Source organism: Dipodomys spectabilis, unplaced genomic scaffold, assembly GCF_019054845.1.
Source record: "Dipodomys spectabilis isolate Male_0828 unplaced genomic scaffold, ASM1905484v1 ptg000263l, whole genome shotgun sequence".
In the NCBI taxonomy this organism is placed as follows: domain Eukaryota; kingdom Metazoa; phylum Chordata; class Mammalia; order Rodentia; family Heteromyidae; genus Dipodomys; species Dipodomys spectabilis.
The window spans coordinates 1287664-1302235 of NW_024870940.1; the positions used below are offsets into that span (position 1 = coordinate 1287664).

At 56.0% G+C, this 14572-nt stretch overlaps 1 protein-coding gene across 1 annotated transcript in view; it reads right to left on the reverse strand.

The window, feature by feature from the left end:
* The window catches only part of Xkr6 (XK related 6), a 174881-nt gene that overhangs the window by 2967 nt on the left and 157342 nt on the right, over nucleotides 1-14572 (reverse strand). The window contains exon 2 of the mRNA XM_042699897.1: nucleotides 6090-6286. Coding sequence (XP_042555831.1) covers nucleotides 6090-6286 — 197 coding nt within the window. The remainder of the gene's footprint in view (nucleotides 1-6089; nucleotides 6287-14572) is intronic.

Below are 14572 nucleotides of genomic sequence, written 5' to 3' on the forward strand. Positions count from 1 at the left end.
ATTTTGTCGGTCCTGGGACTAGACATTATCCCTGAGCCTCTTTGTGCTCAAGGCTCTACCACTTGAGCCACAGCGCCACTTCTGGCTTTTATTTTTTTTAGTAGTTTATTGAAGATAAAAGTCTCATGGGCTTTCCTGCCCAGGCTGGTGTCAAACTGAACTGTGATCCTCAGATCTCAGCCTCCTGAGTAGCTTGCAGTACAGGCCTGAGCCACCGGCGGCTCCTACGGCTCCTACTCTATTACTCTTGTAATAACAAACAGGAGAGACGAGACTTGCGACCACAATTTCTCCATGGAAACCAAACAGAAACTCTCTCCTGGGTAGTCAGGGCGGGGCGGGCTTTGTCCCACCTCGCCGGCCACCCTCACCGGGCACTGAGCCTTGGTCTCGCGAGTTGCACCTGCCTGCTGCATGGGCATGGAGTGCAGCCGCTTTGGCTCCTGGGTTGACGCAGGCAGAGGTTTCTGGAGAACCTGAGGTCCCACCTCAGCAGCCGGAACCTGGCTTCTCCTCAGCTCTGGGACAGTCCCAGGAAGTTGCTTTCATATATTCTGTGTCCCCACTGCCACTGCTGGCCAGGTGAACTTGTTGGGGTTTTTTGGTGGTGGGACTGGGGATAGAACCTGGGGCCTCACACATGCTAGACAAGCGCTCCATAGACACCCACTGAATACTCTGGATCTACTGGCGACATCAGCCACACTGTGTGGACCAAGTGTCTACAGCCTGAGCAGCACACAGGATGGAGAGGCACCTCTTCAGTGGTGCTGGGAGGCCTCAGGAAGACAGCTGAGGGAAAGCTCAGTGGGGCAGGGACAAGACACAGGCACAGGGAAAGACTCCCAGGGAGCGCACAGAGATAAGGCAAAGGGAATGACTGTGGCACTCTGAGATGGTGGTATTGGTACTCTACTTAATATTATTTTGTTTATTTATTTATGTCGGTCGTGGGGCTTGAACTCTGGGCCTGGGTGTTGTCCCTCCGCTCTTCAGCTCAAGGCGAGCGCTCTACTGCTTGAGCCACAGTGCTACTTCCCTTAGTATCATTTTTAAGTATAGAAATTTAAGAATTTTTCCCCAGAGCATGCACCTGCCAAGAGACAGAAACAAGATTTTATGCTGCATGTGGTCACCGGGCTAATGGTCCCCAGATGCTTTGTAAGGGACTGAGCCGCCGGGAGGAGACAGGGATACAAAAGGTTTGGATCTCACAGGGATGAATAGGAAAGGAATCCGCAAGAGGCCCTGAATTCTTGGGCCAAAAACCCAACCTGAATTCTACTTAGCTTCCTCAGAGAGTGGGATTCAGGCCACAGAGAAAGTGGGGACGAGGACCAGAAGTTGGGGCTCCTCCCTGGGGGAGGCAGTCCATCTTCCAACGCTGCCCTCTACCTCCAACCCCTGGGAAGATGACTGTGTGGTCTGAGGCCAATCAAGAGCCTGATGCCTTCTCCCAGGCAAGACCCCAGCTGCCAAGATGGCTGCAGAAGTCCCGGAACCTGCCTGGCGGGGCCTGGGAGCATCCACGGTCCACATTCAGCTCTGTCTGTGTTCCAACAGCCAGGCTGCATGGTGTCAAATGCCTTGTGCCCTGCCATGACACATTCTGGGCAGTGACCCTTGCATCCTATAAGATTCAACAAACTACACTTGTCTGCTTCTCCCATCTGGAGAGGTAAGCGTTTGCAGGAGCATTCCTGAGTGGTGGTGGACAGCTTGAAGGGGCCTATCGGGTATGGTGCTGACATAATGGGAAGCCATGAGCCACTTTCTGTCTAGCTCTGCTCCTAAAGAAACAGCCACTGGGGGCTGGGAAGGTGGCTCAGTGGTAAAGCGCTAGCCTTGAGCTGAAGAGCTGAGGGACAGCGACTAGGCCCAGAGTTCAGGACCCATGACCAGACTCCCCCCCCCCCCAAAAAGAAAAGAAACAGCCACTGCCCAGTCCTATACACAGGATCCTAACTGCATTCCTGTTCCTCCAGTAGCCACCAGCACAGCAGGGGTGGTGGGAAATGTCGCCAGACTCATCCCAGCAGCCTGCAGGGTCCCAGAAAGCCACTTCAGGATCTTGGTGGACCCCAAAGAGGGGTTAGCCCTTGACAGAAGAGCCTCAAGGCCAAGTTCAGCATTTAAAGGACTCAGCAGAAGGAAAGTTAGCTCCAGCTTCCCGTCCTTGTCTCTCCTTTCTAAGATGCTGCCAGAGATAGCAAAATGCCATCTTCCCAGCCAGCTGGATAAAGGCAAGCCCTAGAGATTCTAGAACAAATGTCAGCCAGTCCACTGCCACAGCACAAAGCAGGTGGGTGCCTGGTCCTGGCAGGCCAGCACCAACCCCGCGAGCCCAGGAGATCCATCTTTGCTGAGGAGCAACCACAGCCCGGCTCAGTTCCATTGCTCCCAGAAACACTGGCATCAGAGCAGCAGCAGGAAGACACCTGCAAGGAAGAGGGCGCTGCCATGAGTAGGCCTGGCTGTGTGGTTTTCTGCAGGGGAGTTGCCAAGCCTCGTTTTACCATTTTTAAACCAGGGGATAGAAATACAGACTTGAGCATGTTACGAATTATGAATGTAAGCCATGTTGTTACATCTTAGCTGGTACTCTGTATACATATGATTTATCTATGTATGCATGCTCTATATAAAATGTGTGCATGGATAGAGTGTATCTAATATAGAGTATAAACATGCACTCTACACATGTGCAGTATATTATTCAAATATCCATTTGTGTGTTAACAGATGTTCCACTGAAATGGGGGACACCAGAGGGTACAGACACCTCCACACAGCCAGCCTGGCACAGGGAGCTGCCTCCCCAGCTGAGCAAAAGCCAGGGTGACGGTCTCCTTTCCCCCTGGCATCTCAGATACAGGAGATGGCCTTTGCTCAAGGCCTCTGCCCTTCACTTCCGTCTTCCTGCAACATTTCCATCCAGATGTGTACCAGGAGAGGGGTGGCACGGGTCAGGGGTCACTAGCACAGAACTCTCAACTTTTTTCTCTGGGTGAGCTCCTACTCACCTACCAAGGTCCCTTTCTGTTGTACCCACAAAACAGTTGCCCATCCTCTGTGCCCCCAAAGCACCTGTACGTGTGTCTATCACAAAATCAAAAACACAGAGCCCTTGACTCTGAACTCTTGAGGGCAGGTGTCTTTGTGAAGACCCACCATGCTGAGTCTTTTGCTTCCTGGAACCAATGAGGCTTTTCCTACCGCAGGGCCTGTGAGCAGGTTATTTATTCCCATTGTTTGAAAGATAGATTCTGTACCCCCTTCCTCATCTACTATACTCAGCTCAAATGGCAGCTTTCTGGAGGCTTTCTCTGACCTCTGCTCAAAGTGGGGTCACTGGGCCCCAGGCGCCCCTCAGTTAGCTTTAGCCTCAGCATCATGAGTACCTGCATCCAAGCGCGTGTCACCACACGCCTGCCTACTTGTTTTTTTTGTTGTTGTTGGTGGCGGTCCTGGGGCTGGAACTCTGAGCCTGGGCGCTGTCCCTGAGCTCTTCAGCTCAAGATGAGCACTCTACCACTTGAGCCACAGCACCACTTCTGGTTTTCTATTGGAGATAATAGTCTCACGGAATTTCCTGCCTGGGCTGGCTTTGAACCATGATCCTCAGATCTCAGCCTCCTGAGTAGCTAGGATTACAGAAGTGAGTCACCGATGCCCGGCTCTACTTGTGTTTTTGTGTTGTGTCCTCAGAGAGGATGGAAGATTCAAGACGTGGAGAGCCATACCTGCTCTTTCCCAGTCTTCCTCAGAACACACCAAGGCACCATGTTTGATGCATGTGTGCAGAATGGCAGACTACGCCAGGAACCCACAGCATGTCAGGCAACGGGCTGTGGGCACATGGGCGCGTGGGACCCAAAGCGCCGCCATTCCCACAATACAGATGCAGGAACACTGCTGGGACACAAACTTCCTCCGCACCTTGAAGTCCTGAAAGGTGCATGTGGCTGCCTCTGCCTTTACACCAGAGTGGTCTCCAAACCAAGCCCCATCCCGAACCCCAGGAACCTGAACTCATAGGCTCAGGAGGCGTGGGCGCCCTGCTTGGCGGGCACAGGGCATCAGAGCTGCACGTTTGAAGGATTGATACCTGCACTTCATATTACTTCACTGGGATCTGCACTTGTGGGAAGACTAGACCCGAGATCCATCTTGCAGACTGAGAATTGCAAGAGGGTGAGAGAGAGTCAGGTGGAGAGCTTGGCAGAGGGCAGGATGGATGGAAAAGCTGACCAATAAGAGAATGGCGGTTGTGTTGGTGATCTTTCTAACTGCCTGTGACATGAATGGCGCAGACAGGCAGGAGTCACGGTAAGGCTCACCAAGAGTTACAGAGCTCACTAGTAAAGCCCACGGCCCAATGTAGCAAGCAGATCTACAAGGAAAGCAGCAGCACCAAGAATAGAACAGCCAGGCACCACAAGAGGACTCCAGAGCCTGGAGGTGACCCAGGAAGCCAGAAGGTGCACTGGCCAGAGAGAGCCAAGGACCAGCAGGGTGGACCCCTGCCCCCCACCCCCCAACTGCCTGCTGGCCCAAATCACACAGCCCTGTGGGCCGAATGACATGAGCAACTTCTCTGCTTTGAATACTCCTAGTGGTAACAAACTCTCTACCTCCTGGTCCATGACTAGCTAGCTGCAACATCGCTTGCTGCTGAGCTGCCAACCATCTGCCTGCAGCTTGCCCTGACCTTTAGAATGATTCTTCTCCCTCCTGCCAGCCCTGAGGATGTTGGGGCTCACCTGTCCCAAGTCTGCCCAGACAAAAGACCCTCTGCTCCCCTGCCCCCTGCCACGAGTCACCATCTCTGGTCTCTTCTCATCCCAGACTCCTCCACTGCCCACCCCTTCCCCCACCCCCCCACCCCCGCCCAAGGAATGGGCTCTAAGCACCACCAGACCACGGTATGTGTAGCTGGGCTGGCATTCAGATCTGTGGTTCAAGGCTCCGCCTGGACCAGGCAGTCTAACCTTGGAAGGTCTTCCCAGAGAAGACCAGCCAGGGGTGTTCTAGAACCTTCTATTTCCCAGAGACAGCAGTTCATAGGATGTGCTCTGGGGCTTTTGAGGCTCCTTGGAGACTACCCACTACTCCTAGATCTAACAACCCCTTCAGCCTGTGGAGCAGGCCGGGCTTCCACAGGCTAGAGGCAAAACCACCACACTTTAACATCTCTACAACCAGGAGTGGGTTTTAACATGATTCTGGGCTGTTGTTTTGGTTGTTTGTACTGGCTCTAGGGCTTGAATTTAGAACCTGGGCGCTGTCCCTTAGCTTTTTCACTCAAGGCTGACACTCTGCCACTTGAGCTCCACCTCCAGTGTTCTGTTGGTTAGAGGTAAGAGTCTCACAGACTTTCCTGCCCTGGCTGGCTTTGAACTGCGATCCTCAGATCTGTCTCTCCAGTAGCTAGGATGACAGGCGTGAGCCACCAGCTCTGGGCTGATGCTGCTTTTCAGTTACACACACTGCTGCTGCCTCCTTGCCCACGCTTCCATTCCCACAACAGTGCAAACCCTGCTGGAGGCCAGCACAAGGAAGGGCCAGATCCACTGGACAGGCTCACCCAGAGCTCTCTGCTCTGCTGGACCCAGGAGACCTGGCTCTGCAGGCTCAGATAAACAGGACCTTGGATAAGGGAGGTTGGGGGACCTCTGCAGTGTGGGTCACATTGCCCTAGGCTGGACATCCAGAGGACTGAGGGCCAGGATGGGAGAGCTCCAGGGGGGTGGGTACATAAGAGGCAGCCTGGCAGTGAAGGGCGTGGCTTGTGTGGGGCGTGGTGTTTCCTGGGTGTGGCCGCGGTTGGTATGGTCTGTATGGGGCGGGGCCTGGCCAGGGACAGGTGGTTTATGTGGGATGTGGCTTCGCCTGGGTGTGGCCTGAGGTGGGCATGGTCTGTGTGGGGTGGGGCCTGGCCAGGGGCAGGGTGGCTTGTGTGGGGCGTGGCCTGCTGTGGGCGTGGTCTGTGTGGGGCAGAGCCTGTCAGGGGCAGGGTGGGCGTGGCAGGGCGTGGTCTGTGTGGGGCGGGGCCTGGCAGGGGCGGGGCCGGGCCGGCTCACACTCACAGGGCAGCGTCTCTGCGCTGTTCTTCTGGATCATTATGCAGAGCTGTAGCACCAGTTGTGGGGCGCTCTCCAGAAAGGTCTCCAGGAGGCGCAGCATGTTGACGTCTGCATATTCGTACATCATAGCCCAGTAGAAGCGTCGCTGGTGTTCCTTCTGCCGCTGGCTCTGAATCCCCAGGTACATGGTGCGGATATACCTGCCGGAGACACAGGGCAGGACACAGGCGTCGGTGAGTGGGAGCTGCGGAAGGACCCCGCCTGCCCCCCCAAAGCCCAAGCCACCAGCAGTCATGGGCACCCCTGCAGCCCTCCAGAGGCCTGGGTGGGGCTTTGCATCCTCCGGGCCCCAAGGCCCTGTGCTGAGCATGGGGGAATCTGGCGCAGGAGGGGGACGGACAATCAAGGCTCTTATCCGGAGAGAGGAAAAGTCCCCCTCCCCTGCCACTCAGGCCCCTCGGGGGAGGTGGAGGGTAGGCAGGTGGGTGTCCTCGGGTTCAGGGTCCCATGAGAGCACTCCGGAGGGTGGGCGCCCCTGCGGCTGCTGGCCCGCCACACCCATGGGGGAGCAGGTAGGTGTAACCCTCAGGTGTGTCACACACAGATCCGCTGGGACGCAGAAAGGCCACCCTGGCTATACAAGCACCCAGAACTGACCGGAGGACAAAATAGGAGTGGACCCCAGGCCTCTGTCCCCCAAAGCCTGTGCATCCTCCTGCTACACCAGAGACCAAAGCCTGCAGGGCAACCGCTGCCCCCAGACCATCTGGAATCGCCTGAGCCCTCCCTGTGACTCGGGGCTCCTGGGAGGGACAATGGCTGTAGAAGGCAGGGGCAGGCAAGAGCAGCGCTGGTCCTGTGAACCCTGGGACTGAGGGCAATTCCAGCCCGCGTCCTCCTCCTGCTCTTCACTGTGAGTGGGGGAGGCCGTTGGCATGCAACAGGGAGCATTCACCCTGGGTGAGCCTTCCACCCGAACTCTCTGGAACTGGGTCAAAGCCCAGGCAAGAGGAAGACCCAATATACCAAAACCCATCACAGCCTCTGAGGTTCGGTTAGGCAGGGTCTACTCAAAACACAACAGTAGGCAAGTGAGGCTTTGCTGGCCTGCTTAAGATCAAGAATCAGAACAGTAAACCGGGTGACAATGCCAACAGGAGAGAGCTAGCAATCCTCCACCCCCCGGGGAAAGAATGTTCTACACCATTCCTGGCCTTCCAGAGTGCCCAGGGAAGCACCAAGATGGAGCATATCGTCGAGGCTCTGTCAAGGCCCAGCTGCCCTAGAGCACCTCCAAGTGCCACTTGTGGCTGCTGAACAGCCCTCTTGTCCTGCCCCCCCCCCCCACTGCCTCCTCCATCCTCATGGGGGCCTCCTAATTGGTCCACACTGCTCACTCCTGCCCAGAACCCTTCTTCGCACAGCAGCGGGACTCTTTGAAGATCCTATGTGTAACCACGCTGCTCCCCCCCACGCCCCCCTCCCCCATTCCATGCCCCGTAACTTCCCATAAGCTTAGAATAACCAAGAGCCCTTCCACTCAGAGCTGCAGCCCTCTCACCTCCCTCCCTACCCCCCACGTCTTTCCTACCCCTTGCTGGATCACGTGAGCTGTAGAGCGTGGCCCTGGATAGTGGCTTCCTACCACATTTGAGTGCCTAGGGCAATGTCTGACCCACCCACCCACTGGGGGTCGAATGGATCAGATAGGGGGGAGGGGGGGCTCTCCCCTGGGGCTGAGGAGCCCAGACAGGATGGCACTGTCACAGTATGTTGAAGGCAGTATCTAAATAGGTTGACATCAGATTTGTGAACTGCAGGACAAGAGTCTGTGGCAGGGGCTTTGCGCTCCTCCCCCAGGAGGGGGGGAGGAGAGGAGGCCTTGCCTGAGCACCTCATGAGTGGACCCGCATGCTTTAGAAACCACAAGCTGAAAGCATGTGTTTGTAGCAGAACATAAGATCACACAGTGATGCTCCTGCCCCAGCCCCAATTGCAAATGGTGGCCCTCACTGGCTTGCTAGTCATGCGCTGAGTCCCTCTATGGATGACAGATCCGGGACTCTCTCAAGGTACCCTGACAGGTGCCCACTAGGCTATGGGTGCCAACAGCAAGCCCCCACTTGACATCCAGAGAATAATGTCATGGCTTTCTCTCAAGCTTCCTGAGAGGAGGCTGAGATCTGAGGATCGTGGTTCAAAGCCAGCCTGGGCAGGAAAGTCTGTGAGACTCTTATCTCCAATAAACCACTCAGAAAACCAGAAGTGGTGCTGTGGCTCAAGTGGTAGAACGCTCACCTTGAGCTGAAGAGCTGAGGGACAGCGCCCAGGCCCAGAGTTCAAGACCCATGACCAAGACCACACACACACACACACACACACACACACACACACACACACACGCACACAGAGTTTCCTGGGAGTCTTGGGGAGATCTGGGGTGAGTGCTTTGAGGGGATCCACCAGGCACAGGGGCAGACACCTCACTTCTCCGCCAGTCTCCTGGGTGAACAGGGAACCAGCCTCCTGTGAGTGGAGTGAGGGCCCTGCAGTGGCTCCTGCAGCTGTGCCAGCTCATGGGTTCCCAGCATGCCCTGTGAGGCAGACCTGCTTATCTCCCTGCAACACAGAGAGGCTGGGGAGTGCAGTAAGGCTGAGCACCGAACTCCAGTTCTGTTACAGAGTCTGTCATTTGTGGGCTGCGATGCTTCACACAACCCGCTGCCCTCTGGGAGTCTGTGCTTTCAGGAAAGCAGAAGAGAGGCTCGGGAAAGGATGGAACACAGTTGTACCCAATCTGTAGAATTTGGGGGTTGGGTAACTAAGGATGAGGGAGAGAGACACAGAGAAAGACAGAAAATAGACAAGGAAACAGAGAGAGAAGAGAGAGGAGAGAGGAGAGAGGGGAGAGGAGAGGAGAGGAGGAGGGAGGAGAAAGGAGAGGGCAGGAGGAGGAACCTCATCTACACTAACTTGGGGGGCTGGGAAAGCAGATGGGGGCAGGGAAGGCAGACTGGCCAGCTTGGGCAGGCAGAGTGTCAGGAGACGCAGACGCACTGGCTGGTGCATGGAGCCACAGCAGGTGCATGGAGGCCACTCAGCAGCATGTGGAAAAGCTGCATGTCAGGCAGAGCCATGAGCCGAGTCTCACGGATCCGAAGGTGGCTGTTGGCCCCAACCCCGTTCTACCCACATGCCGTGGGCCCCAGACTCTCACCAGGGCCGAGGCTGCAGGTCTACACTCCCTAGGGGGTACACTGAGACCCCAGACTGCTTTTCCCACCTGACAAGTAACCCAGCTGGTGAAGGAGTGGCCATGTGCAGAGTGAGCGTACCCAGCCTGGTCCCAGCTTTCCTCAGGTCTGCCTTTCCTCCTCTGCCTTGGCTCCCGGCCCCTCCACCCAGGCCTCACGGGGGCAACGGACCCAGACCTGGTTAATTCACTAATGCCCGCCAGGAGAAGCCAGTCGCGCCATGTCTGTGAAGCTGGTGTGACAAGACACTTGAGGAAAGGCAAAGCCAGAGTGCATCTTGGGCGGAGTAGCACACAGAGGTAGGGGCCCAGAGCACCAGGAGTCGGGTTGGATGTTGTTCCTCCTGGACACCAGGGCGTGCAGCCTCTGCCGTGCAGCGAGACTCCCTGTCCTGATGCCCACAGCAAATGCCCACACCTGTCCTGCTCTCTCCTCCCCCCTGGGCTTGGGCCCAGCTGGTAGGGGAGAGGTGCAGTGTAATGGGGTCTGCACTGCCCCAGGCCACCCATACCTGCAGGAGAGGACTCCAAGGCCAGACCTGGCCTCACTTCTGTCTCTGTCCCAATCAGGAAGACAGAGGCAGAGTGGAGGCTAGAACCAGACTCTGGGACTGGCTGATTCTGCTGGGGGGGGGTGGGGTGTAAATGTGCAAACCTCCCATTGTGTGGGGCCCGGGGAGGAGGGAGAGGTGGCAGCACCATGATGCTGTCCCTGCCTGGCCTCAGAGGCTTCTGGGAAACAGGAATAGCGGGGCATGCTGCACCCCTCTTCTGCGTTTGTCCTCTCTTGGCCCAGCGCCCCAGGTCCATGAGCGGACCTAACTACAGGAACTAGTCTGAAGGCAAGCTGATACCAGCCGGCAGCCAGCCCCGCCTCCGCTCGCTGAAACTCAAGGGCTATGCATGCAGGCTCTGCCCGTGGCCACACGAGGGCACTAGACCCTAAGGAAGCTGCACACCGGTGATCTCATACCTTAGACCTGCGCCCTCCTTTGCGGCAGTGCCCGGTGCAGAGCGTGAGCCGAGCCTGGTGTGGTGCTCCCTGAGAACACCATGTCCTGCAACGCACCTTGAGCAAGGACGCAGGGACCTGGCCACAGCCTGCACACTGTGGGGCAGGGCCCCTCCCCAGGCTGGACCCTGGCTGCACTGCAGGTCAGCATCCTGTAGAGCGGCTTCACAGAGCACCAGGTGGGCCCGCATCTGGGGGCCTGTGTGGTGCTTGGGGGCACTGTGTGCCCGGTGGGCCTTCACAAGTCAGTGCTGCTTCTTCCTCAGAACTCCTCTGAGGGAGATGCAACGTAAGCCTCCTTCCCCAGATGGCACACTGAGGCACAGTTCCTCAGTTTACCTAGCTACATAAGTGGCCAAGCAGGCTTCATACCAAGCAGACAGGCCTGCTGTCTGCACAACCTTTTGGGAAGACCGTTTGTGCCTTCTGAGCGTAGCCCAGTCTGCAGGCCTTTGGTGGAAAACGCCCTTACACCCTTGGTGTACGCCCCACGGCCTGTCAGTCAGCCACAAGCTCTCACCTTGGAGACTCTGTCTGACTTTTCTGGGCCTTGTCTAGTCATACTTACATCCTAGCTTCTCAGGAGGCTGAGATGTGAAGATCAGGGTTCAAAGACAGACCAGGCAGAAAAGTCCGAGAGACTCTTAACTCCAATCAGTCAGCAAAATCCTGGGCTGGTAGTTCAAGTGGTAGAGTACCAAATGTGAGCAAAAAGTCCAGTGATGGGGCAAGGCCCTGAGTTCAAGTCCTGGTACCAGCGTGCATGTGTGTGTGTGCGCGCGCGTGCACACACATACACACAGATGCATACCATCTTGTCCCTCCTTGGTGAGATGATTTTTTAGTAAATATAGGTACATATCATAGCACTAACATAAAAAAAAATCAACCTATAAAATCAACAGCATTTCTACAAACTATTAAGGAATAACTGAAAAAGGAAACTTTAAGAAGATATTCCACTCAAATTCACTCTAAAATAAAATTCATAGGTGCAAGAAAGCACACAGGACTTACATTCTTCAAGATGCCAATATAAGAACTAAAGAGAAGCTAAACAACAGGAAGACATACTGCATTCATGGACTGGATATGGTTAAGATGAAAATTGCCTGTAAATTGGTCCACAGATTTAATGTAATTCCAACAAAATCCCAGCAAGATGTTTCACAAATATAGATTAGCAGATTCTAAAATAGATATAGAAAGGCAAAGGACCTAAAATAGCTAAAAAAGAATTTGAAGCAAAGGAATTGGAAGAAGTCACACTATCTGATTTTAGAATTTACTATAAAGCCACAGTGATTAAGACACTGTGGTACTGGCACTGACAGGGAAATACAGATTAGTGGACAGAAATAGACCCACACAGATATAGCTGGTACTGGAGCTTGAACTCAGGGCCGCACCCTACCACTTGAGCCACACCTCTAGTCTAGTATTTCGCTAGTTAATTGGAGACCAAGTCTCCCAGACTTCAGCTAAACGTACCCCCACCATAGGGCTTAGGAGTCCCACTCCTGGGTATTTATTTTAGAAATAAAAACTATATCTGCAGGAAAACATACACACTGAAGCCTTAGTGGCTGGACTCATCATTGCCGAAGCTGCTTCCACAGGGGAGTGGAGAAGCAAGGTCCCCGCCGTGGAATACAACTCCGGAATTTATTTTTTTTTAAGCACCAAAGAACCGGTCATCCCCATGCAATGACCTAGGCAGACTCCAAAGGACTGGATGGAAAGCATGTAGACTGTGGGGATGGTACCCTGTGGACCCCACTGTGGGGCCTGGGAAGGCAGGTAGGAGGCAGCCATGCAGCTGCAGAGCCCCAGTGGACTCTGGAGGGGGGTGGGTGGGATGGAACTGTCCTGTGATGCTGATGCTCCTGATCAAAAAGGCCAAAGACATTCTAAGACCTTTTTTACAAGCTCACAAAATATATCTATTTCACCTTATGTAAATGTTCACTTATACACATTTTATAAGCCAGATGCCAATGGCTCAGACCTGTAATTCTAGCTACTCAGGAGGCTGAGATCTGAGGACTGTGGTTCGAAGCCAGCCCAGGCAGGAAAGTCCATGAGACTCCTATCTCCAAGTAATCACCAAAAAGCTGAAAGTGGAGGAATGGCTCAAAGTGGTAGAGCGCTAGCCTTGAGCAAAAAAAAAACAAAAAACAAGCCAAAAACAAAAACAAAAACGTTCAGGCCCTCAGTTCAAGCCCCACGACTGACCAAAACAATTTTTTAAATTATAAGAACACTAAATTTATAGAAAAAGAATACAAAAGTCACAAACACAAATGAAGTATTAAGTACAGGTTCCCTGAAAGCTGGGGGTGGGGCACTAAAGGGTAAGCCTCAGTTGAAGCGTAGGAAGTCTGCCTGACCCAGAGGAACCCTCCACCCCCCCCCACCACGTGCACACACACACACACACACACTCATACTCTCACTCTCTCTCACACACTCACACACTCACACTTCCAGCTGAGACACCATCAGCGAATCAGTGAGGGGGAAGGAGGGGCCAGCCGCCAGCCCCGCCTGGCAGCAGCTCGGGAGCTATTTTTAGCCCTTCTCTCCTGACATCAGCAGGAAGGTGGCAGGCTCTCGGTGTGCATCGGCAAGCGGCCACCCACAAAGTGGCATCTCCTCCCGCGGTTCCCCCCCCCCCCCCGAAAGGAGCTGGGGGAGCTCCTCGAAGCTTTGGGCAACAGGCAGAGGCAGCAGGCAGCGCCGGATGGCCGATCTGAGTGACCCTGGCACTGGCCAGTCCCCCCCAACACCCCAGGCTCAGGTGAGCGTCGCCCCACCCCACCTGGCCCAGTCTCCTACCAGCACAGCGGCGCCCATCCTGCCCCGCGCCCTCCACACAGTGCAGAGCCCTCCTGTGAACAGACCTCAGAGCCTCACGCACCGGCACAGCCTCTCCGGAGAGAGAGGCAAGACATGGAGGCCCAAGGCCAACCAAGCTAACATAAGACTCTGTCTGAAAAGAGAAGCGAAAGGGCTGGACGCATGGCCCAAGAGGCCCCGAGTTCAACCCCAGTACTGTTAAAAAATAAATACATAATAGACCACCAAATGCCTTGGCAAAAGACACCTATCAGAGAAGTATTTCCCTCTGCCTAGACAAAATGCTTTTGTCTCCAGGACAGAGGCTGAGTTGGGGGTGCTGGTTATCTTTGTACCTTTGTGCTTGGGGGTGCTGGTAACTTTGTCTCTCAGTACTAGGAACAGTACTGAATGAATGAGCCAGAACTCATCCTAGCTTTCAGGCAGGGACAGGAAGCCACCCCTCTCCGGGACACTGGTGCTCCCTGGGTTTCCATGGTACCCCGAGAGCTGGCTGGAGCTCAGGGGGCGGATGGGTGCTCCTCCCTGTTCCTCCCTCCCCCCCCCCCCACGGCCCCGCTGGCCAGCAGTGCTCCTTGTGAGCCGGGCCGGGCCTGCGCGGTGCCGCCTCCACGTCCTGAGGAAGGGCCACCTCACCGTCACCAGAGCAACGCCGGAGATCTCTGGGGACGCCTCCACGGGCGCGCAGGCTGCCTCCTAGGGGCAGTTCCCAGGATCCCGGCAGCTCCCCACTGCCCGTTGGTGTAGGGAGAGGGGGAGACACCCACCGCTGTCCCCGGAGCCCACGCCTGCCACAGGGGCCCGCTGGCCCTCAGGGAACTGGCCTGCATGCGGCCTGGGGCTCGGTGGCACAGCAAACCATGAACCTGAGCACCTGACCAGGCCACAGTGCACGGGCAGACCTGGTCCCAAGCCTGAGGCCAGGCTGGCCCAGAATGTTCTAATGGATTGTCCCGACACGCGGCCGCGGTGCTCTGTTCATCTCCGCTGCCCTCCAGCAACTCACCCATGGCGTGGTCCTGTGGACTGCCTTGTCCTCTGATGTGGCCCTCCTGCAGACCTCCCCTCCCCAGTCCCCCTCCCCAGCCCCCTCCCCAGCCCCCTCCCCAGCCCCCTCCCCAGTCCTCCTCCCAGCCCTCTCCCCAGCCTATCTTCCCAGCCCCCCTCCCCAGCCCTCCTCCCCAGCCCCCTCCCCAGTCCCCCTCCCCAGCCCCCCTCCCCAGCCCCCCTCCCCAGCCCTCCTCCCCAGCCCCCTCCCCAGCCCCCCTCCCCAGCCCCCCTCCCCAGCCCCCCTCCCCAGTCCCCCTCCCCAGCCCCCTCCCCAGGCCTCCTCCACAACCCCCTCCCCAGCCCCCTCCCCAG